The sequence below is a fragment of the Carassius carassius genome, chromosome 16 (genome assembly GCF_963082965.1).
Source record: "Carassius carassius chromosome 16, fCarCar2.1, whole genome shotgun sequence".
Taxonomy (NCBI): Eukaryota; Metazoa; Chordata; class Actinopteri; order Cypriniformes; family Cyprinidae; genus Carassius; species Carassius carassius.
In genome coordinates, this window is record NC_081770.1 from 16,788,009 (window position 1) to 16,810,714 (window position 22,706).

General features: G+C 42.1%; 1 protein-coding gene across 1 annotated transcript in view; it reads right to left on the reverse strand.

Annotated features, from left to right (window-relative positions):
- Positions 1–22,706, reverse strand: part of LOC132159718 (contactin-associated protein-like 5) — a 72,329-nt gene that overhangs the window by 9,626 nt on the left and 39,997 nt on the right. Inside the window, exons 11-15 of the mRNA XM_059569304.1 lie at positions 17,939–18,045; positions 17,595–17,714; positions 12,125–12,325; positions 568–724; positions 266–393 (exon numbers count right to left, since the gene is read on the reverse strand). Coding sequence (XP_059425287.1) covers positions 266–393; positions 568–724; positions 12,125–12,325; positions 17,595–17,714; positions 17,939–18,045 — 713 coding nt within the window. The remainder of the gene's footprint in view (positions 1–265; positions 394–567; positions 725–12,124; positions 12,326–17,594; positions 17,715–17,938; positions 18,046–22,706) is intronic.

Sequence of the window (22,706 nt, forward strand, 5' to 3'; positions counted from 1 at the left end):
CAGAAATAATCAAACTGAATTAACACTGTAACTACACAAGTAGAAAAAGTAAAGATACGTTTCTAAATGTGCTATTTACATCTGGTTCAAAGAAAAAAGAAAAAATGATTAATCCTTTTTTTAGTCAAATCTGTAAAACTTTCAGTGTGCTTTCATCACAACAGAAACAAACATGTTTCCAACTATTGTGTTACAGTTCACTCGCACATCTGCACTTCTGTGCATTTCTAAAGTGTGAACAGATGAGATATGTATGCTTACGTACTGTCCCCGTAGCAGTGCAGTGATCCCACTCTGTAAATGGCTTCTGACCCGCTTCGGTTTGTGTCTCCTACCAAGATCTCGGTTACTGGTAAGTGGTCTTTGTAGGACAGCACTCCTGTGTCATTCTCCCTGTTCAGAAGCACACATTAGCTGTGTTTACATGGCTGCTCTCACTATCTGCAGCTCTTGATACCGTCAACATGTGCTGAGAAGAAATTCAACAGATACAGTACAAACAAACAACACAAAATCTAATATGAAAGAGCACCAGTGTAGAAACGGGCAAACAGTGAAGGCTCGCACCATGAGCTGCGGTCAGCGTCACAGTTGCAGAAGTGGTTCATATCGATGCAGTTTTCATCCAGACTGCAGGCACACTGCTGCACCCCGGGGAGAAATCCACCCCAGTACGTCCTTCTCTCTCCTGCCCGGTCCAGCCACCAGGACAAGGGCGTTCCATCTGGAGCAAACACATTTCAGACAACACATTTCTTTATTTCGCCAGTGACATCTAACACTGCTTGATGATAAAAAACGCCTTAGGGATGTGCCAATATAGAAGGTTAATACTGACAGTCAATGACCATTTTTGTGCGATGGCTGATAAACATAGTTTGCCAAAAGATATTTTATTAATTACTCACACTCTGTTTATATTTTATGCTATTATATCCTATAAAATATTTGACCTTTAATACCTTTAATTTTAAAATGTTTATTTTTATATCAATTTAATATTATGTGAATATAGAAGTATGTATAAATTTATTTATTTTTACATTAATAAGCTAGTGTAATGATTATTAATACAACTACTACTACTACTACTACTAATAATAATAATTATTATTATTATAAATTTGTAAAATGTATAATTAATTTAATTAAACATTTTTATTTAATTTAATGTATAATAATAGTAATAATAATATATGGCATACATTTTTTTTATATTTTAATGCTATTGCATCCTATAAAATATTCTGTAATTTAATAAATAACCTTAATTAGAATAACCTACATATAACATAATATATTTTATTTATACTATATCCTAATTTAAATTCATATGAATTCATTTTTAAATAACTATTATAATACTTATATTTCAGTGTCACAGTGTCTGTTCTGTGTTTCCCTGGGTCTCCACTAGTGGTCTCACTTCCCCATAGGCACCTCACCGAAGGCACTACAATTCCCACAAGGCCTTGTCCCTTCATCACAGCAATTGCACTCCTGTTAATTGCACTCAGGTGTCTTCACTTCATAGTCATTACCCTGCCTATATTAACCGGTCTGTTTCTGTTTGTTTTCATGGAGTCCTTACTTTCTGTCACCCAGTTTCCTCGCGTTCCTAGTTTCCAGTTCCTGTTTGTTTTGTTTGTGTTATGGATTGATTTTTGGTTTTGACCCTCTGCTTGTTGGATTCTGATATTGGATTACCCATTAAACTCACTTTTGGATCTCTCGTCTCCTGTGTCCCTGTGTTCCCGATCATTACAGAAGGACTCCATCATGTCTAGATCCAGCGTTGTGGGACTTCATACCCGTTTTCATACTGCCACGGCGCAAGATGGCCGCCAGCCCAGCACCACAGCGCAAGATGGCCGCCAGCCCAATATTAATCTCGTTGACCCTCCAGAGTCGAGTCAGGTTCCCGTGGACCCTCCAGAGTCGAGTCAGGTTCCCGTTGACCCTCCAGAGTCGGGTCAGGTTCCCGTTGACCCTCCAGAGTCGGTTCAGGTTCCTGTTAGCCCTCCAGGGTCGGGTCAGGTTCCCGTTGGGCCTCCAGAGTGGGGTTCAGGTCCCCGTTGGCCCTCCAGAGTCGGGTCAGGTCCCCTTTGGCCCTCCAGAGTCGGGTAAGGTCCCCTTTGGCCCTCCAGGGTCGGGTCAGGTCACCGTTGACACTCTGGAGTCGGGTCAGGTCACCGTTGACACTCCAGAATCGGGTCAGGTCACCGTTGACACTCCAGAGTCGGGTCAGGTCACCGTTGACCCTACAGAGTCGGGTCAGGTCACCGTTGACACTCCAGAGTCAGGTCAGGTCACCGTTGACACTCCAGAGTCAGGTCAAGTCACCGTTGACACTCCAGAGTCAGGTCAGGTCACCGTTGACACTCATGAGTTAAGAACTACCACAGTTAGACCTCAGGAGTCAAGTCAAGTCACCAGTGTTCTTCATGGGCAAAGTCAAGTCACCGACTATCTTCATGGGCAAAGGCAAGTCACCATTGATCTTCATGAGCAAATGCAAGTCACCATTGATCTTCATGAGCAGAGTCAGGTCACCAATGATCTTCATGAGCAGAGTCAGGTCACCAATGATCTTCATGAGCAGAGTCAAGTCACCATTGATCTTCCTGAATCCAGTCTAAACACCACGGATCCACCAGAATCTCTCCACATCTCTGCTGAACTACCAGAGTCTCTCCACGTCTCTGCTGAACTACCAGAGCCTCTCCACGTCTCTGCTGAACTACCAGAGCCTCTCCACGTCTCTGCTGAACTACCAGAGCCTCTCCACGTCTCTGCTGAAGTACCAGAGCCTCTCCTCATCTCTGCGGAACTTCCAGAGTCTCGTCACGTCTCAGCCGAACTCTCTGAGCTCTCGACTTATCCTGTCGTGGCCACGGAGGCCACCCTTAACCTGTTCATGTTCTCTGTTTCAGACTTGCCTAACCAGACTTGCTCTCCTGTGTCATCGATCCCACTGTGTTGGTCTTCGCCGCCGCCCTAATGGGCTCCTGTCCCGACCGCACAGCTGTGGTGGTCTTCTGCGCCGCCCTGGTGGGCTTCTGTCTCGACCGCACGGCTGTGGTGGTCTTCTGCGCCTCTCTGGTGGGCTTCGGTCTCGATTGCAAGAATGTGGTGGTCTTCTGCGCCGCCCTGGTGGGCTTCTGTCTCGACTGCACGGCTGTGGTGGTCTTCTGCACCACCCTGGTGGGCTTCTGTCTCGACCGCACGGATGTGGTGGTCTTCTGCGCCACCCTGGTGGGCTTCTGTCTTGACCGCACGGATGTGGTGGTCTTCTGCACCGCTCTGGTGGGCTTCGGTCTCGACCGCACGCATGTGGTGGTCTTCTGCGCTGCCCTGGTGGGTTTCTGTCTCGACTGCATGGCTCCAGTTCCACCTTGCTCCACCCTGGATTCCTGCCCCTTGGCTCGGCCCTGGGCCCCTGGACTTTCATTTCTCTCCTGGCCTTGTGTTTTGTTGTTGTTTTGTTTTTGTTTTTTGCACTTCCTGTATCTCTGTTACCCTCTATTACCTGGCCCTCCGTCCCTCCCCTTGGTCCTCCGCCAGTCCACCTCCCTCCTGGTCTCGGTGTTCCTTGGTCTGTTCTTGTGTTTGGGTGGAGCATCTGGTAGCTTCTCCATAGAGGAGGGGGTAATGTCATGGTGTCTGTTCTGTGTTTTCCTGGGTCTCCACTAGTGGTCTCACTTCCCCATAGGCACCTCACCGCAGGCACTACAATTCCCACAAGGCCTTGACCCTTCATCACAGTAATTGCACTCCTGTTAATTGCACTCAGGTGTCTTCACTTCATAGTCATTACCCTGCCTATATTAACCGGTCTGTTTCTGTTTGTTTTCATGGAGTCCTTTCTTTCCGTCACCCAGTTTCCTCGTCTTCCGAGTTCCTGTTTCTAGTTCCGTTCCTGTTCCTGTTCCTATCCCTAGTGTTTGTTTGTTTTGGATTGATTTCTGGTTTTGACCCCTGCTTGTTGGATTCTGATTTGGATTACCCATTAAACCACACTGCGCTTGGATCTCTCGTCTCCTGTGTTTCCCTGGGTCTCCGATCGTAACATTCAGCAATTTTAAAAAAGTATATAAAAAAAATTATTAAAATGGTTATACAGTAATTTGCCAAATGCCAATAATAATAATAATAATAATAATAACCTTTTTTAATAAAAAACAAAAAAAACAATGCCAATAATGATCATCTTGAAAATAAAGTTGACAACAACATGTAATAAGTAACAGCTGGAGGTCTTTGGATTCCTCTGTTCCTCTGAGGTTAACAGATCTGATAAGAGTCCAGTCAATGGAGATATTCCCACAAGATCCAGCCACGATTAATAACAGGTTTAGCCTTTCTACTCAATATCCCCCCAGGAAAAATCAGGCCAACCGTTGTTCCTTTGCTCTACAGCCACCAGAGCGCAAGAACGGCACCCAACTTCAGATCTCATTATGCAAATATCTCTCTGCCCGGCACAAACTGATGAACAATTTCAAGGACTGGCTAGTTAATAAATGTCGCCATTTCCCATCAATTAATATTGTAATTAGATTGGGGTCAAGTCAGATTATAGATCTGAACAAAGTCCTCTTTAGGTAAATTTTCCAATGGGCCAAGACGTTTTAATCAAGAAAAAGGACTTGGAACATACACAGAGGAACTGTTCGGACAGTGAACAGTGATCAGTGACTGAGTTTAATAGGAACAAAGTATCAAAATAACACTAAAAGTTATCAAATAACACTATAACTTTCATTATTGCATTAATAAGTCATTAAACATTATAACATTAAGTAATGATCAGTTCCCTTTCAGTCGGTCACTCTCGACGCCACGTCGGTGACTGACGAATATGGGGTATCCGGCTTTGAGTATGAATGAAACACACACTGCATGAGAGTTTAGCGCTCTGTGATGTTCATCTCGCTGTATCCTTCCCCAATCATGCGCAATGCGGTCATGCGCAAACTATCATGTGTCTTTGAGTTTGAATCTATATTTATTCACACCAGCTCTTGAAAACAAAGTGATGTCATGCCGCACGCGTTGCTGTTTCTGTGTGGAGTCAAAAGGGTCTAACTCTGTGCCACCGCATAACAAAATATGTGTTAAAAATTAATGAGAATATATATATATCCGAGTCCTGATCGGGAGGTAACGTCCGATTCCGATCGAGTCTGAAACCACGCGATCGGGCCCGATTTCCGATCACGTGATCGGATCTGGACATCCCTAGTCTCAAAGGTCTCTTACGAGGCAAGCATGTCCTGGTCCGAATGGACAACACTGTGACTGTTGCGTACATCAACCGACAAGGTGGTCTGCGCTCTCGTCGCATGTCGCAACTCGCCCACCACCTCCTCCTTTGGAGTCAGAAGGTTCTGAGGTCATTTCGTGCCATTCACATTCCAGGCCTGCTCAGTCGTACAGCCGACGAGCTGTCTCGAGCAATACTCCTGGGAGAATGGCGACTCCATCCCCTGACGGTCCAGCTGATTTGGAGGCGGTTCAGACCCGCTCAGGTAGACCTGTGTGCTTCTCCTGAGACCTCTCACTGCCAGTTGTTCTACTCCCTGACCGAGGGAACTCTGGGCACGGACGTACTGGCACACAGCTGGCCGCGGGACCTCTGCAAGTATGCGTTTCCCCCAGTGAGCCTTCTCGCACAGACACTGTGCAAAGTCCGGGAGGACGAGGAGCAAGTCTTGCTAGTAGCGTACGAGACACGCTTACGCCTTGAAGTGGAACCTGTTCATCGAGTGGTGTTCTTCTCGCCGAGAAGACCCCCGAAGATGTCTGATTGCGGTCGTGCTGTCCTTTCTGCAGCAAGGGCTGGAGCGAAGGCTGTCTCCCTCCACCCTCAAAGTCCAGGTTGCTGCTATTGCTGCGTACCATGACCCCGTGAATGGGAAGTCTTTGGGTAAGCATGACCTCATCGTCAGGTTCCTTAGTGGGGCCAGGAGGTTAAATCCATCCCGGCCCCCCAGTATACCCTCTTGGGACCTGTCTTTAGTGCTTAAATCACTACAGCAGGGCCCAGTCGAGCCTTTGCATTCAGTTGAGCTAAAGTTTCTTTCATTGAAAACTCTGCTCTTGCTTGCACTGGCCTCCATCAAGAGGGTAGGGGACCTGCATGCATTTTTGGTCGAAGATTCGTGCCTAGAGTTCGGGTCGGCTGACTCCCAGGTAATCCTGAGGGCCCGGCCTGGCTACGTGCCCAAGGTTCCCACTACACCCTTCAAAGACCAAGTGGTGAACCTGCAAGCGCTGCCCCTGGAGGAGGCAGACCCAGCCCTGGCTTTGCTTTGTCCCGTCCGATCATTAAGGTGCTACGTAGACCGGACACAAAGCTTCAGTACCTCAGACCAGCTCTTTGTCTGTTACGGAGGCCGGCAGAAGGGGAGTGCCGTCTCTAAGCAGAGGATGGCCCACTGGATTGTGGATGCCATAATCCTGGCTTATCAGGCTCAGGATGTGCCCTGCCCGTTCAGGTTGTGAGCTCACTCAACTAGAAGTGTTGCATCCTCCTTGGCGCTGGCTCGTGGCGCCTCGCTGACAGATATTTGTAGAGCTGCGGGCTGGGCGACCCTTAACACGTTCGCTAGGTTATATAGCCTTCGTGTAGAGCCGGTATCCTCCTGTGTTCTCACCTCAAATGGGTACTGGCACTGAGAGGCCCCGGTTAGTGTCGGCTTGCTTAACCCTCTGAAGTCGATTTACGCGGATACGCGTTTTGAGTCATTTTCTCCTGATAACCCCGAAAAAAACTTAAATTACACTTTCAGTTTTAATCGCGCTGATCTTTATTTACAAACACGTCATTAAAATGAACTGTAACTCCGTGAATACTCAACGAAGAGACATGAGAGAGATATCTATAGAAAGCTTGACATGTCTACTTTTAAACTAAACAAGTGCCGCCGAAAACAGATATTCTGTGATAATGTAATCCATATGAAAACAACGCGATGTCAGTTTTTCATGTCTCCCTTCCATTATATCTAATGTGACCACGCCCCCGCGCTGAACGCGCTATTCAGATTCAAACTGAAGCGCGCGGCTTGAATACGCCCATAACAGAAGAAAAAGCAGCCAGACTGTTCTTCAAGTTTTTATTTTACTGTTTGCTTCGCGATGAGAGGAATAAGACATAATTCACCCCAAAAAGATGTCATGTGGTTGAGGATTTGAGAAATGGATTTCCTCAGAAAAAAAAGAATGAAGCACTTTATTCAGCAGAGATCATAAACATGAGTAAGTCTCTTTTTATTTATTTATATACTTGTACTAGTTTTCACATAACGTGTAAACATTTTACTAGTTAGACTTTTTCCAAAGACTTATTCCAAACTATAATTCCTGACTAAATATATATTCTGTCACAGTGTCTGGGTTGTGTTCCCTGGGTATCCACTAGGTGTCCTCAGTTCCCACGGTGTCTATCATATTATCACTTCCTGTTCCCTTATTTGGTCACCTTCCTCCTTGTTCTAGTTAATTGATTGTTCCCCACCTGTCTCCTGTTTCCCCATTATCCTTCTGTGTATTTATAACCGGTCTGTCTTAGTCTTTGTTACGGAGTCCTTGTCGTATGCGTGATACTTCCCTGAGTCTGCTTTCTGTATGTTATTGTTGAAGAACGTGACAGAAGGACTCCGTCAAGCAGAGATCCAGCGGTATGACGACTAACGCTTCTTCCCCAGCCACCGAACGGGAGAGAGATAGTCGGTTTGAGGGAACCCGCCTGGTCGTGTTTCGCGGGACCAGGGGAGGTCGCCGAGGAGGAAATTCAGCATCGCTCTCCACCATGGCCCTCCTTCGACTCGGGGCTCACGTGGGAGGGACCAGAGCCGCCATCTCGCCAGGGCAGAAGAAGAAAGCCAGCGCCACTGCCCAAGATGGCCGCCAGCCCAGCGCCACAGCACAAGATGGCCGCCAACCCAGCGCCGCTGCGGTGCATGACCACCAACCTCGCACCACGAGGCAAGATGGAAGCCAGCCTCACCCCACAGTGCAAGATGGCTGCCAGCTCAGCACCAACGCCCAGGATGGCCGCTGACTTGATTACTTTGAGATGCTATCAAGGATCCTAGAGGTTCCCAAGACGGTTCACATCATGGCTGCTGAGCCAGTGCCACAGCACAAGATGGCTGCCAGCCCAGCGCCACAGCACAAAATGGCCACCAGCCCAGCGCCACAGCACAAGATGGCCGCCAGCTCAGAGCCACAGCACAAGATGGCCGCCAGCCCAGTGCCACAGCACAAGATGGCCGCCAGCCCAGCGCCACAGCACAGGATGGCCGAATCTGCACTTGTGTTGCCAGACAAGATGGCTGACTCAACGCCTGAGTCTTCCATCAAGGTGCCACCGACTCGCCATCATAGAGGGCGGAGGAGGAGGAGACAGGCGTCTACAGTTCCTCAAAGCCCGGAGGACGTTCCCGAGCGGGCCGCTACCGTCCAGGAGGACGTTCCTGAGCAGGCCGCTGCCGTCCAGGAGGATGTTCCCGAGCAGACCGCCGCCGTTACCGAGGCGGTGACCGAGGCTGTTCCGGAGGCCGAGGCGGTGACCGATGCTGTTCCGGAGGCCGAGGCGGTGCCCGATGCCGAGGCGGTGACCGATGCTCTGGAGGCCGAGGCGGTGCCCGATGCTGTTCCGGAGGCCGAGGCGGTGCCCGATGCTGAGGCGGTGACCGATGCTTTTCCGGAGAAAAATACCCTCCAGAGTCAGGGCCAGTCGCCGATGACCCTCCAGAGTCAGGGCCAGTCGCCGATGACCCTCCAGAGTCAGGGCCAGTCACTGCTGACCTTCCAGAGTCAGGGCCAGATACCATGGACTTTCCAGAGACAAGGCTAGTCACCGCTGACCTTCCAGAGTCAGGGCCAGATACCATGGACTTTCCAGAGACAAGGCTAGTCATCGTGGACCTTTCTGAGTCAAGTCAAGTCACTCGGTGGCCTTCTGCTTCACCCTGCTGGACTCCGGCATTGACCACAGGGGCGTGGTGGTCATCTGCTCCGCCCTGGGGGACTCTGGCATCGACCACGAGGACGTGGTGGTCCTCTGCTCCGCCCTGGGGGGTGCTTGCCCTGACTACACGGTTGTGGTGGTCTTCCGCTCCGCCCTGGAGGACTCTGGCTCTGACCACACGGACATGGTGGTCGTCTGTTCTACCCTGGGGGGGCTTCATATTACTGTTTGTTTTTTGTTTTGTGTCTTCACTCCTGTCCCTGTTCCCCTCTGTTAGTCTGGCCCTCCGTCCCTCCCCCTAATTGATTGTTCCCCACCTGTCTCCTGTTTTCCCATTATCCTTCTGTGTATTTATACCCGGTCTGTCTTAGTCTTTGTCACGGAGTCCTTGTCGTATGCGTGATACTTCCCTGAGTCTGCTTTCTGTATGTTCTTGTTCTTGTTCTGTTTATTGGATATCCTGGTTTTGACCCTGCCTGGACTGTTTACCCCTTTTGGATTGCCCCTCAATAAACCTCGTACCTGCATTTGGATCTCTCCTGTGTTTCTTGTATCAGCGAACGTGACAATAATCAAGTGAAACATTATGAAGTTTCAATAACAATATACAATACTATACCATTCAAAAGCTTGATGTAAATAATATAAATGTAACAAATAAATAACTGTAGGCTAACAAATGTAAAAACAACGCTGTTCTTTCAATTTATTCCCCCTAAAAAAACCTAAAAAATATTGTCAGCTCTTTTCAACATTAATAATAATAATAATGATAATAATAACAACAATAAATGTTTTTTGTAGAAAATACGATTGTTAAAAGGATTTCTGAAGGATTGTGTGACTGGAGTATTGATGGCAAAAAATTTGTTTGAAAGTCAGCTTTGATTGTTTCTGATAAACTGTTTAACTGCTCCCCAAAGTGGATATTAAAGTATGTTGTGGGATAATTAAATATATTCTAAATAAACTACAAACATAAAATTATATAGATTTATTTTGTTCTCACATTCTTTCTTGTAACTCCTTCCTCTCAGTGGCACCGATGACTGAATGGCTCATTATGCAGCTCATTATGCGGGCCTTTGTCTTCTCAGGTGTAAATCACAATGATATTCATGATATCAATATATTGTTTTCTGTAAGTGAGTAAACAAGATGATTTTCACATAATTTAGAAAGAACAATTCTAGGCTACAAGCTCCAGTTCTCAAAAGTCCCGGGAACCAATGTTCTCTATGTGTTTTTTTTTTTGCCTTTTTCAAGTGTTTTAACATTTTTAGTTTTTCACTAACCACGCATAATATTTTTTTTTCTCAAAAACACAATCATGTACATACATGCATTTTACATATTATTATAGCCCAGTTTGTGCTGTTTACAGTGAGATTAGACTTTACCCATTTAGATATTTATAAGAAACTAAAAAAAGCACAAATGTCAGGGCATGACAAAACTTCTCCAGGCCCCAAAAATACCCTTAGACTCCAGAGGGTTAAACTGCTACAGAGTGTCCGTACTGTAGACCCTGTTGAGATCCTCCATCACCCTAAGCAGCTGGACGCGGCGGAACGTCCGGCGCCAGGCCTTCATGATGTATCCATGAGAACCATGGAAGGGTGGGTTCCATATTGAGACCTAAGTGGTACTCGTATGTGTATAGTCCACAGTATAGCCTTAGAGCCTGTGTTTCCCCGGCAGACTTCTGCCTTCCCAAGAGGGTTTTTAATCACCTCAAATTTCTTCGCATACCCCTAAACGGATGCTATATGTGTATTTGCCTCCGAGACCTCCTTCCGGGAAGGATGGGGCTTCCGCAGCGTCCCGGTTCCAAGCGGACTGGGTACGTTTTCCCAGTGTTATCCAATCTCACCCAGTGAGGTAGTGCTTTGACAACGGTGAGTGGAGCTACTTGTTCTGAGCCCCGGCCTACACCTAATAGGGGCGCAGGCGGCTCGCACAGGGCACTGGAAGGGGCAGCACCCATGGCGCTTTGATAGGGATCCCATATCCCATATTCGTCGGTCACCGACGTGGCGTCGAGAGTGACCGACTGAAAGGGAACGTCTCGGTTACGTATGGTAACCCTCGTTCCCTGAAGGAGGGAACGGAGACGCCACGTCCCGTCGCCATGGTTGCTGTACCACCCGCTGAGCTGCAGGGTCCCCGGCTCGGCTCCTCATCGAAAAACTGGAATGCATTGCACCTGCCGCCTTCTTATACTCACGCAGTGATCAGCGGCAGCTGGATGCAATAATTGCATGCCAATGTGCATTGGCTCGTTTAGTTTACACTCGAAGTAGATTGGTCTATCGAAGCGACATCCCATATTCGTCGGTCACCAACGTGGCGTCTCCGTTCCCTCCTTCAGGGAACGAGGGTTACCATACGTAACCGAGATGTTATACATTATCAGGGTTTTCATTGTTAACTAAAAACTACTAAAAATATTTGTTAACTGGAATAAAGCTGAAATAAATATTGGATTAAAAACATTAAATAGAAATTATAAGTGTTATTTTGGCAACTAACATAAGTTTAAGTTAAAGCACACAAATGATTAACCGAATAGAAAAACTAAATTTAACTGGAAATAAAAACTAAAACTAAAACTGAAATATAAATGAATGAAACCTAAATAAAATAAAATAAAATAAAAGTAGTAAGCTGAGTCACTAAAATGATTAACTGAAAAAAATACTAAAGATTAATTTAATCTAAATAGTAATAGAAAGACAAAAACACATAACAATATTACTAAAAACTTTATTATTTTATTACTAAAATAAGCTAAATATTAGAAAAAAATAAATATAAGTAATAATAAATATAAATAATAACAAAATATTACTGTATTTTACTTAATATTGTCAAATAATAAAGTACTGTACCATAACTTTTTATACTGACTTGAATGGAGAGAGCAAAACCAAAATAATAACAATAATATTAATAAATAGTAAATATGAAAGGTGCTTTGAATAAAACCATCTGATACATTTAAAATTATACATAATTTTAAAACAATTCAATCAAAATTTACATAATTACTAAATGTAGATGAATATATTATTTATATATCAATATACTGTATAATATTATATAAAGCAAAAACCAACTGTGCTGAAGTTGTTCAATACCCACCCCATGTGTTGAATAGGCGGGACTTCCTGCAGAGATAAACGACTTCCTGCTGGCACTGTTCAGACTTGCCCACGAGCGTCCGCAGGTGTTCCAGAGACGCGCTGTAGTTGAACTTCATCACGTGGGGCTTCTGAAGCGACGACCCTTGAACCCTCACCATCTCTGTGCTGTTGTGATTCACTACGGTCCAAACCTTATCATCTGGAAAATACGAAAAAACCTGTTTAGAATTCTGAAATAATCCATATGCATTTCAACGCTTACTGAAAATGTTATTTTTGCAGTCAGCGTACTGTAGCATGTAGTATGAAGCACATCGCCCATTTTCTGCACTATCAAAGTCTATCCCACACTAAACTGAATTCATGGTACTTCATACATCCTCGGTTCATTCAATCACAAAAGCAAGCTGTAATCCAGATAATAACGTACACAAACCTTAATGAGAAAAGAGCACGACTTCAATTAGCAAGTCTCCTCCAACCCAGACTTAAGGCCAATCTTTGCTACACCTCTAATGTCAGCTTTCATTTATCCAGCAAACACCTCAGCGGGGGGTCATGTTTACTCAGCCAGCAGGCACTTAAGTCTGCGTATGCCAAGCGAACAGTAATTTACATTTCATGCGGCATTTCTAATTGAGGTTGGCCGAAGTCAATGGCACTTTATTCTAGTAGAACCAGCGAATGTGTGTGTAAGAGAGCGACGCTTTATCACAATTCTGAAGGAGATGAGTAATTCACAGAATACAGCAGCGTGTATAAAGGTCCAGCAAAACGGGCCCGACCGCGGTTTCCCCTGGAAAGACCCGTCGTTCTGCACCCTGGGACCCAGACAGCCCTGGCAGACAGCGCAACATTCATCAGCGATTGGACAAGTTCAAGCTCTGATTAATGACTTTGCATCGGTGTTGATTCAAACAGATTTCCCCTGGCAGAAAACTGCCTTCACAACCCGACAGCTCTGTATATTTAAAAAAGGAAATAATCTGACAAAATACTTCCGACAATAACTTTTAAGGAAGCTTTTTGACCAGGATGTGGAGGCTGAAAGTCAAATCACCCTTGAGGCACTGGCTATTTGCATTAAGTGTAAAGGTCATTGCACATAGTCCGAAATTTTTGTATGCGTTTTTCAGTTTTTTTTTTCTCTTATTCGTCACCCTTTCCTATCAAAATGCTTGCTAAGGATGCAAAAAAGCAGAAAACTGAACCTGATCCCAATGTTTTTTTTATGATGGTCGAAAGTTTTTAGGCAGTGTATAAATGTGCTTGACACAACGTGAGGTTGTATTTATTTTTCAACATGCGAAAATTTCGGACTTAGTGTGCAATGACCTTAAATAGCATATTTTCTTAGCAATAGAAGAAACAACAGAATAGAAAAAACTAAAAAGTACAAATAGAGATTAGTTACAATATTGCAAAAATAGCCATATTTTCTGCCATTTATAATTCTCATTGCCAATAGTGGCATATATCTACACCCATGTTTTGAAGTATATTATAAAACAGTATGCAATAATAACATATTGAGTGTAGATTATCATTTTTATAAAAAAAAATTATAAATGGATGCTGCTTTATTGGGACAATAAAAACCTCCGCACATCTACCTCTAACTTTACCCGATACTTTATTTTCAACTTTTCGATTATTTCCTTCCTTTTTATTGGAAATAAAGGTCTTTCCATTGTGATATGAGATATGAAAAGGGAGAAGAACGAGTTTTACAAAAGGCGGATTCAAACTTGAGTCGATCGCGTCAAAAAGACTGCACTATGCGTTTTACCATCCACACAACTGAAGGTGTTGCTTGATAGTGGTTTTTATAAAATTGTCAAGCCCAACGACACGCTGGTGGACGGAGTTAGTGTAAATAACCTTTGCTAACAAAGCGGGCTATTTTTATTTAGTGTAAATAGACACTCCAGGAAAAAAATACTATGGAAGTCAATGGCTACCAATCAATCTGTTTGGTTTTTCACTTTTTAAAAAATATCTCCTTTATATTTTCTTTTATGCTCAGCAGAAGATGGAAATTCATTAAGGTTTGGAACGACATGACAATTTTTACTTTTGGGGGAAGTATCCGTTTAATTAGACTTTATTGTAATATTCAATGAGTTTCAAACAAACCAAAAGTACTAGAAAATACTTTAAACTGTCTTAAAAATAAAGTGGCAAGTTCGAACTTAGCTGTGAACAGGGGGGTATTCCAGAAAGAAAGTTTTAATGCATGCTTATGAGGAGTTTAAGCCAATAATATTAAAAAGAAGCAATACAGCTGCATCGGCTAAAGCAAGAGAGCTGTCTTGGCAAAAAATATCGGACAGAGTAAATGCGTGAGTGTATTAAATTACAAATTTGGCATTGGCTCCCGTTTTATTGAAATGCAAAATAATGAAGTATGACTTATACATCCTTTTGAATATGTTAAATCACTATGAAAGCATTTACTTTTCCTGCCATTTATTAATTTAGCTTGAAATAATAATGTATATTTCTTATTTAATAAGGTGTTATCCTTCTGGAGCCACAATAACTTTAAGCCAAGTCAAAATGAAACACAAAAACATTCTGCAAAAAGGTAATATTTGATTACACAATTACTGAACTATTATTATAACAGGATTTAGTATATTCATTCTGTCATGCAGCTAACAGAAAGAAGACTGAAGCCCGTCTAACTGGCGGGGGGCCACCACCACCTCCCCTCACCCCATCTGAGGAGCTGGCTCTGTCGCTTAATAAAGGGCGACCAGTGGTTGCTGGCATTCCAGGGGGCAGTTCATCACACATACTATGCACCACAAGTGATGGTGAAAAAAGGGTGACATGTAAGTTTACCTCTATGATTTGTTTTCATTTTTTTGTCCTGATAAATTACTATCTCTGTCACTTAAAGGCTTTTTGAACAAGATTAATTTATATAGGCTTATTTTATTTAACTGCATATGATGTATTATGTTCTTTGATAATATTGAGAATTTAACGGGTTGTGTGTTCTTATAGATACTGATGGACGGATTGTACTATTGGACTCCAGAAAGAACACAGTCTGTCACAGTTGTAAGTGATTTTTTAACAGGTACTTTTAGGTTTTTTATTTTAATTTTTTGCCAAATAATGTATACTTGAATGTTTGTCTTGTAGGATGAAGATGATGATGACGATGAAGAGACCACATCTGCTGTGACAGAAGTGGACAATGCTGGTAGATCCACTGAGGTATGATGCATACCATTATGATGTATGGCCCCTTTTTGCATTAGAGTAACAAACTGTCATTGTCCTTTCATAGTACATACCTAGGGATTTGCCCACTGATGAGGGTCCTTCAGCCTCAGCACACAATCTAAGCAGGGTAAGAACTTGTGTCCATGTGTCCATATTTTAATTTTATTGTCTGACCAAACAATCTCATTTATTACATTTTTCCACCTTAGTTGCCAGCAAAGGAGCTGTATAAGGTCCATCTTCAAAAACAAATAAGAAAAAGTGACATGGAGATGGACCTTATACAGCTTCAAATGGAAGAGAAAAGGCTCCTCATTAAAAAAGCAGCACTTGAAATAGAATTACTTGAGAATCGCCTTAAGGTGAGAACTTGTCTGAATATTAATCTGTTGCATGTTAAAAGTGGTCTGTCTGTCTGTCTGTCTGTCTCTATCTATCTATCTATCTATCTATCTATCTATCTATCTATCTATCTATCTATCTATCTATCTATCTATCTATCTATCTATCTGTATGTATGTGTAAAGCAATATAAAAAAAACATTTTAATGAATTGTACTTTTATTGTTTTTCAGGAAATGAAGAAATAAACTGCCTGGCAGACCAGTGCAAAAAAAAATAATAAAAGTAATTTTGACAAATCCTGTCTCTCAAAAGTCTTCCGTCTCTGTTGGCCTCTAAAATCTGTCGGTGTTCCTCTGGGCCATCTTCCTCAATACAAGGAGGGTGGCTCTCTCCTCTTATAGTGGCAATATTGTGAAGCACAACACAAGCCACAATAATGTCGCATGCCCTCTCTGGACTAACCCGGAGCCCACGCAGACACTGAAACCGAGATTTTAGGATCCCTATAGTCATCTCCACCTTGGCCCGTGTTCGGCTGTGAGCCAGGTTAAACCGTGTCTGTGGTCCAGGTTCAGGGTAGGGTGTCATTAAATAGGGCAGACAAGGGTATCCTCTGTCCCCCAGCAAGTAACCATTGTACTGTCCTGTAATGATTGAAGTGTACAACACAAATATAGAAAAAACTAAAAAACAAAAATTGTATAAAGCAAATCATACCCTGCTGAAATGTCTGGCATAATGATGACTCGCGGAAAATTCTGGCATCATGCACAGATCCTGGCCATTTTGCCTCGACATTGGTGATGATTTGGGTTGCCTCACATATTACCTATAGTTAGTGGAAAAAGTAATGACTTTGATGATTTTAAGAAGGGGAAAAAATTAAGTTGTTACCTGCACATTGATACTATGAATAGATTTCCTATTAACATAGTCTCCCTCATTTATTGATGGAGCTTTAAAAGGAATGTGAGTGCCATCAATGCACCCAATTACATTTGGAAACCCTGAAACAGAAAGTTATGGAAGTATGAAGTGTGTGCATAATGAATACATGTATAGATATTAATAATATGACTAAATATTAAATATGCGTCATATATTTTACTACAAAGGACAAACCTGCCACTCTGTGGAATTCGTCTTTAATAACAAGCAGAGGTTTATGGCCAGGGAACTGTACAAACGTGGGTAACAACTGTTTAAGTGCCAGACACACTGTACGAACGGCTCTACACACAGTTGCCTTTCCCACATGCTCTGAATCACCCACACTGTACAAAAAATGGCCAGACGCAAAAAACCTAAGTGCTATGCACAGAATGTTTTCTGTGCTAAGCGCAGAGCCGCGGTTTGTCACATTTGCGATATGCGGTTTTAAAAGACATGTTAAATAAACTAATGAATCTTTTGAAAAACGATAACGCTCGTTTAAATATTCATTAGGCTATGCAAACACATCAATACGCGGTCTTATTACCCTCTCCCGCCGAAAAAAAACTAGTATAATTTGTGCTTCTACGTCCACAGGATCCTCGTCAAAAGGGCACGCCATGCTCACCAACCTTCTAAAAACGAAGTTACACTGTGAAACATAACATGCTCTCGAGCAGGTTATCTTCAGAGAGTCAGTTGCTATGGTTACATACATACCCAGAAAATTACCTCTGTTTTTGGAACCGAACGTTGAGGTTATCCACGAACTTACCCTTAAACATACCCAGGTATGTCACATAACCTGCTTTCTGGAATACCCCCCAGGAAATCTGTTTTCTTAAAACATACAACTTGAAAAAACTGCATATACAGTATGTATGTATCTCTATTTTAATCCTACACTTGCAGTATTTTGTTTTTATTTATATTTTATCCCACAGAGGTCTCACCGGTAATGTTGCAGTAGACGACGGTGGATTTGAGTGGTCCGCTTCCATCAGGATCGATTGAGAAAAAGCCTGAGGCACTTCCTGTGAGCCGATGGGCCTCGCAGGAGGGTTCAAAGATGGCTGACCAGAAAAACAGCAACAAAATCCTCAAGTCAGCTCATGTTTAGTGTCATTAAAGAAGGAAAACTGTTTATTGGCACTGTTGAGAATGCATTTGGTTGCTTTGCATTTTTAACAAGTATTAACTTCAAAAGAGTTAAAAAAAAGTTTAAAAGTTAAAAAATTAAGTTTAAAAAAGTTTATAAAAAAAATAATTGTTTTTGTAATAATGGTTGTCGACTCACAGTTATGACAGGTGGCTCCCGTGTATCCTGTTCCCGAACAGTCACAGAAGAACGTCTTCCAGGACTGAGAACATTCTCCATCATGCTCGCAGTAGTTAGGAAGACATCTGCAGGAAAAATAAGATTTCTGATCAAAATTTGATGGTACTTATAGCAGGGTGGAAAATACATGATCAAATTACACAAATCACACAAGCCACAGACTGCAACATACGTTACAATACCAAACGGTAATGCATTTTGTGCTATGAGGGATTTAACACAGTGGCATCAATCAATAACCACAAGTGACAATTAGGAAATAGATGAGCGAGGCTGAAAGCTCATGAAGGAGGCATCAATTTTGCGACAGACTGAACGTGCACTCAGGGATGAGGATGGAGGACAAGTGATGAAAGATTGTGAATGTGAAGAAGTTAAATCTGAAGCCAAGAACCAAACATTCTCTTGCCGTCTCTGCTGGGAACAAGCAATATATCAACTATTAGCGACTCTTGATCAACAAGTTCTTAATGCGACATTCTGTGATTTAATTTCATATGAGATGAAGTGTATCTACTGTTTGATCTCTCTCTAATCAGCAGATTAAAAAAAATCTTTATCCATATAATGCATTACTCATAAAAAACACTTACTGGATCCTAATTGACAAATGAATAATTTCATAAAGGAAACTTTGCTGAAATTAAATTACGAAAGACAATAATACACAAGCGATTTAATGCAAAGCATATGCTAAATACCTGCATGTAAAAACGCTAATTAAAACTGTAACACAACTGAACTCCCTTGTTTAAATATAATTCAAAAAAACCATCTGGGTTTAGGGGTGTAACGGTACGCAAAAGTCACGGTTCGGTACGTACCTCGGTTTTAAAGTCACGGTTCGGTTAATTTTCGGTACAGTAAGGGAAAGAAATGCAAACATTAAACTGCAGGTTGTTAATTACTATAAACTTTTTTTTTTTTTTACAATTTGTTTACACTTTTTTTTTAAATACTTTTTAATAAAATATATATAAAATAAAAAAAGAATAGGAAATAAAATACTGCTGCAAAGTTCTCCACTAAATAAATTACTCTCAGTCTCAAACCAATATCATATTGTCATGGAGTCACAGCCTACACACTCTCCACATGCCACGCCTACTCGTTTACAATCACCAGAATTCTGAACACCTGTCCATCATCACCAGGCTCTCATATAAGGACCATCACTTCCCCTCACTCCTCGTCTGATCTAGCATTGACCCACATGTACTTACCTGAACCCTTGCTATCATTGTTGCTCCCCTGGATACCCGTTGTTCCTTCATCGTCAGTTCCTCTGTGCCGCCTTCCGATTCTCTCATCTACTTCCATCATAACCAGAGTTAAGTTCCAACCTTCTTCGTGTCAAGACTATTGCTGTTACTTCACCTGTGTCTGAAACCTCTGTCACAATAAATACTGCTACACGCTCACCTACCTCTGTGTTCCCGTCTTGTGTCTGACACATATAATAAAATATAATGAAAAATAAAAATAAATAACTATGATTACAGTGCAGCATTACCAATCCCAGCGTGTAGGCCTGTTCATATCTTAAAAAGATATATAACTTTTCGAAAGTGTAAAGTGCAGCATCAACAGTTTCAGTTTTTATACCTGCTCAGAATTTGTTATTGCGTTGGACTGATCGGGATTAAGAGCAAAGGTCTGTTTAAATGCTGACGGGAGCTGCGTTTGAATTACAATCGTTTTTTTCCTAGTTGTAGTGATGTTCACACTCGTGTGATGCCTTTTGAAAACCTTAGGCTGGTGACACACTGGCATATTGCACCTGTCAAACATAGTCTATTTTGCCATCAATACTGTTGAAGGTGTCCTTTATCAGTAGGCTTTATATTTATGCTCAACATGAAGTATAGATATTGTTGTCGTGAAAACAAGATCCTGGTCTGTCAGTGGCCTCCCTCTATGTCACCTACAGTAGCAGCAGCGTGCCAGCGCTGCGTCAGGCATGATTCTGGTGTGTAAAGACACAGAAAACGCGAAGCAGCCGTCATGAAACTGACACGCAGCAGAAACGCCACGCAGCCAGTGTGTCACCGGCCTTAGAATCAGCTGCAGGGCGGGATTTGAGCTCAACGCGGAGACTTCCGCCACTTAATATGTCCGTTTGGAAACACAAAAATGAATATGTTCAGCACACAAAATATTGCATTCGGTCATTCGGTACACACGTGCACCATACCGAAAGCCCCTGTACCGAAACGGTCCAGTACGAATACACGTACCGTTACACCCCTAATCTGGATATGTATTTAGCTCTAAACTGACGATATCTTCTGAAGTGCCTTTTTGTCTGTGAAACAAAGACTGTTGAATCTGAAAGGCGTTAATCTCCAACTCCAACACCAACTTTATTTATGAAGCACCTAATAAACCAACTAAGTTGACCACAGTACATTCAATTAAAATAATATAATAGCAAATAATAAATAACCATAAAAATCATCAATACACAACATACAAGACCCAAAAGGGTAACTACAATTATAACACCTCAGCAGTCATCCCTGCTCAAAGGCTAATGACATTTTTTTTTTAACAAATACAACTGAGTGTCATCATCATAAGAATGAATTGACACACCATATTTATACAAATTAAATCCTTACGGTAGCAAATACAGAGAAAAGAAAAAAGGTGCTAAAATAGAGCCTTGCAGGACACCACAAGTAATGGGAGCCAATGCCGATACAAACCCTCCCATGTGGACCAAAAAACGTATATTTTGAAAATATGACTTTATCAATCTTAAGGCATTTACACAGATACCCACAGATTTTTCAAGACAAGATATAATTATTTAATGGTCAATTGTATCAAATGCTTCCATCAGATCTAAAAGTAAAAGTACAGTAATATTTCCGAGATCAGTTGCAAGAAAAATATAATTAAAAACACTCAGCAAAGTTGATTCAGTCCTGTGAAGTTTTTTTAAAACCTGATTGAAACACTTCACTGATCTTATTTGCATGAACAAATGACTGAAGTTGCGTGATAACACTCTTCTCCATATTTTTTTTCGCCAAGAATAAAAAAGGTTTGAGATTGGTCTAAAATTAGCTACTGTAACACACTCTTTTCCAAATTAGATTTTTTCAAAAGCAGTTGGACCACTGCATGTTTACAGTAGTCAAGCACAACCCCCGAAGACAAACTCTTATTAATTATAGACACTATAAAAGGGGCCAACTGAATTTAAAGCTTGCTTTAACAAATGGGTCAGAACAATATCTTGAGAAGTTGTAGACTTTAGTCTGAGTATAATATCCTCAAGGATTGAAAGAGAAATTGGCTTCAAAATTGGAGAAAGTAACACCAGATGAGAACAATAACTAATAGTATTACATAGATTTGATGTTTGATTTAAAACAAATTAAAAAGGAATTGCATAAAACCCTAGGATTATGACAATTTTTCTCAAGATCTGCAAAGTACCTCAATCTAGCATTTCTTAGAGCCATTTGAAATTTAGACAGAGAATCTCTAAGCATTTCATAAGAAATTAGTAATTTATCTTTTTTCAATTTTCGTCCCCATCTTCTACAAATCTGCCTTAAGGAATGGATATGCTCATTAATCCATGGAGTTAATTTATGCTGTGTATTTCCCTGCTTCAAATGAGCGATGAAATCTACTGTTTTGGAACAAAATGTGTTTAAAACATGAACTGATTCCTCCACATCAAGATGAGGTGGAAAAAATCTACATCTAAACCCTCCATTGTTTCCAGAAAGGTAATATTAAAATCAGCTTGAGTATTTGAATTAATTGGTGACACACAACGTTTTACAGAGCAGCCTCTCTTCTGCTGAGAAGGAAAAGAGACAGTAAAAGAATGGGATTATGATCAGCTAATACAAAATCGTCTACAGTATGATAATGTCCTGACTGGTTGTCCAAGGGACATAATCAAATCCAGTGTGTGACCATGAGAGTGAGTAGAACCTTTAACAATTTGTTGAAACCTAAAGAGTCTATAAGGATCAAAAAGTCTTTCGACAAAGAGCTTGATGGACAACAGACATGAATATTAAAATCTCCCAACACTAAAACTTTGTCATAATTCAGTACCACGTTCCCTAAAAAAGAAAGACAACTCTGAAATAAAATCCTTATTTGGTCTTGGTGGTTGATAAAGAACAGCACAGAAAACAGGATTCAGCATCTGTATTTCAAAAGCTTGAAGTTCAAAGCTGGAAAATATTACAGGGTACTAAGATTGGTACACATATTGGTACACAAGAGTCCTTGCAGATAGAGGCCAAACCCATTCCTTTTCCAGTCTCTTTTGGTGAATTTAGGACACTAAAATTACTCGGAACAAGTTCCCCAAAAACATCCATATCTAGTTAATGTTGTAATAGTTTTTGTCACCTGCAGAGGTGCGGCAAAAAGAACTATAAAGAATATTACGATGCTTGATTGCAACTTTGATCAATTTAGAGTAGAGAGGGGGAACAAAAGACCGGGATAATGAGAAGAAAGAAGAAAACACAGCTGTCAGACTCCATTGTGGCAGAAATAACTCATATCCATGTAGCGTGTGATGAGGGAAGGGAGGAGAGAAATGACAACCGTCTCGCCTCATAGGCCGCAGGATTGCAGCCGTGTCTGAAACTCAGTAGAGGTCGATTCTAAACCAGCGTGAGCTGATCTCAGCACTAATGGATGAACAGTGGAGGATGAAACTGGACTGAATTTGAACACCAAAATA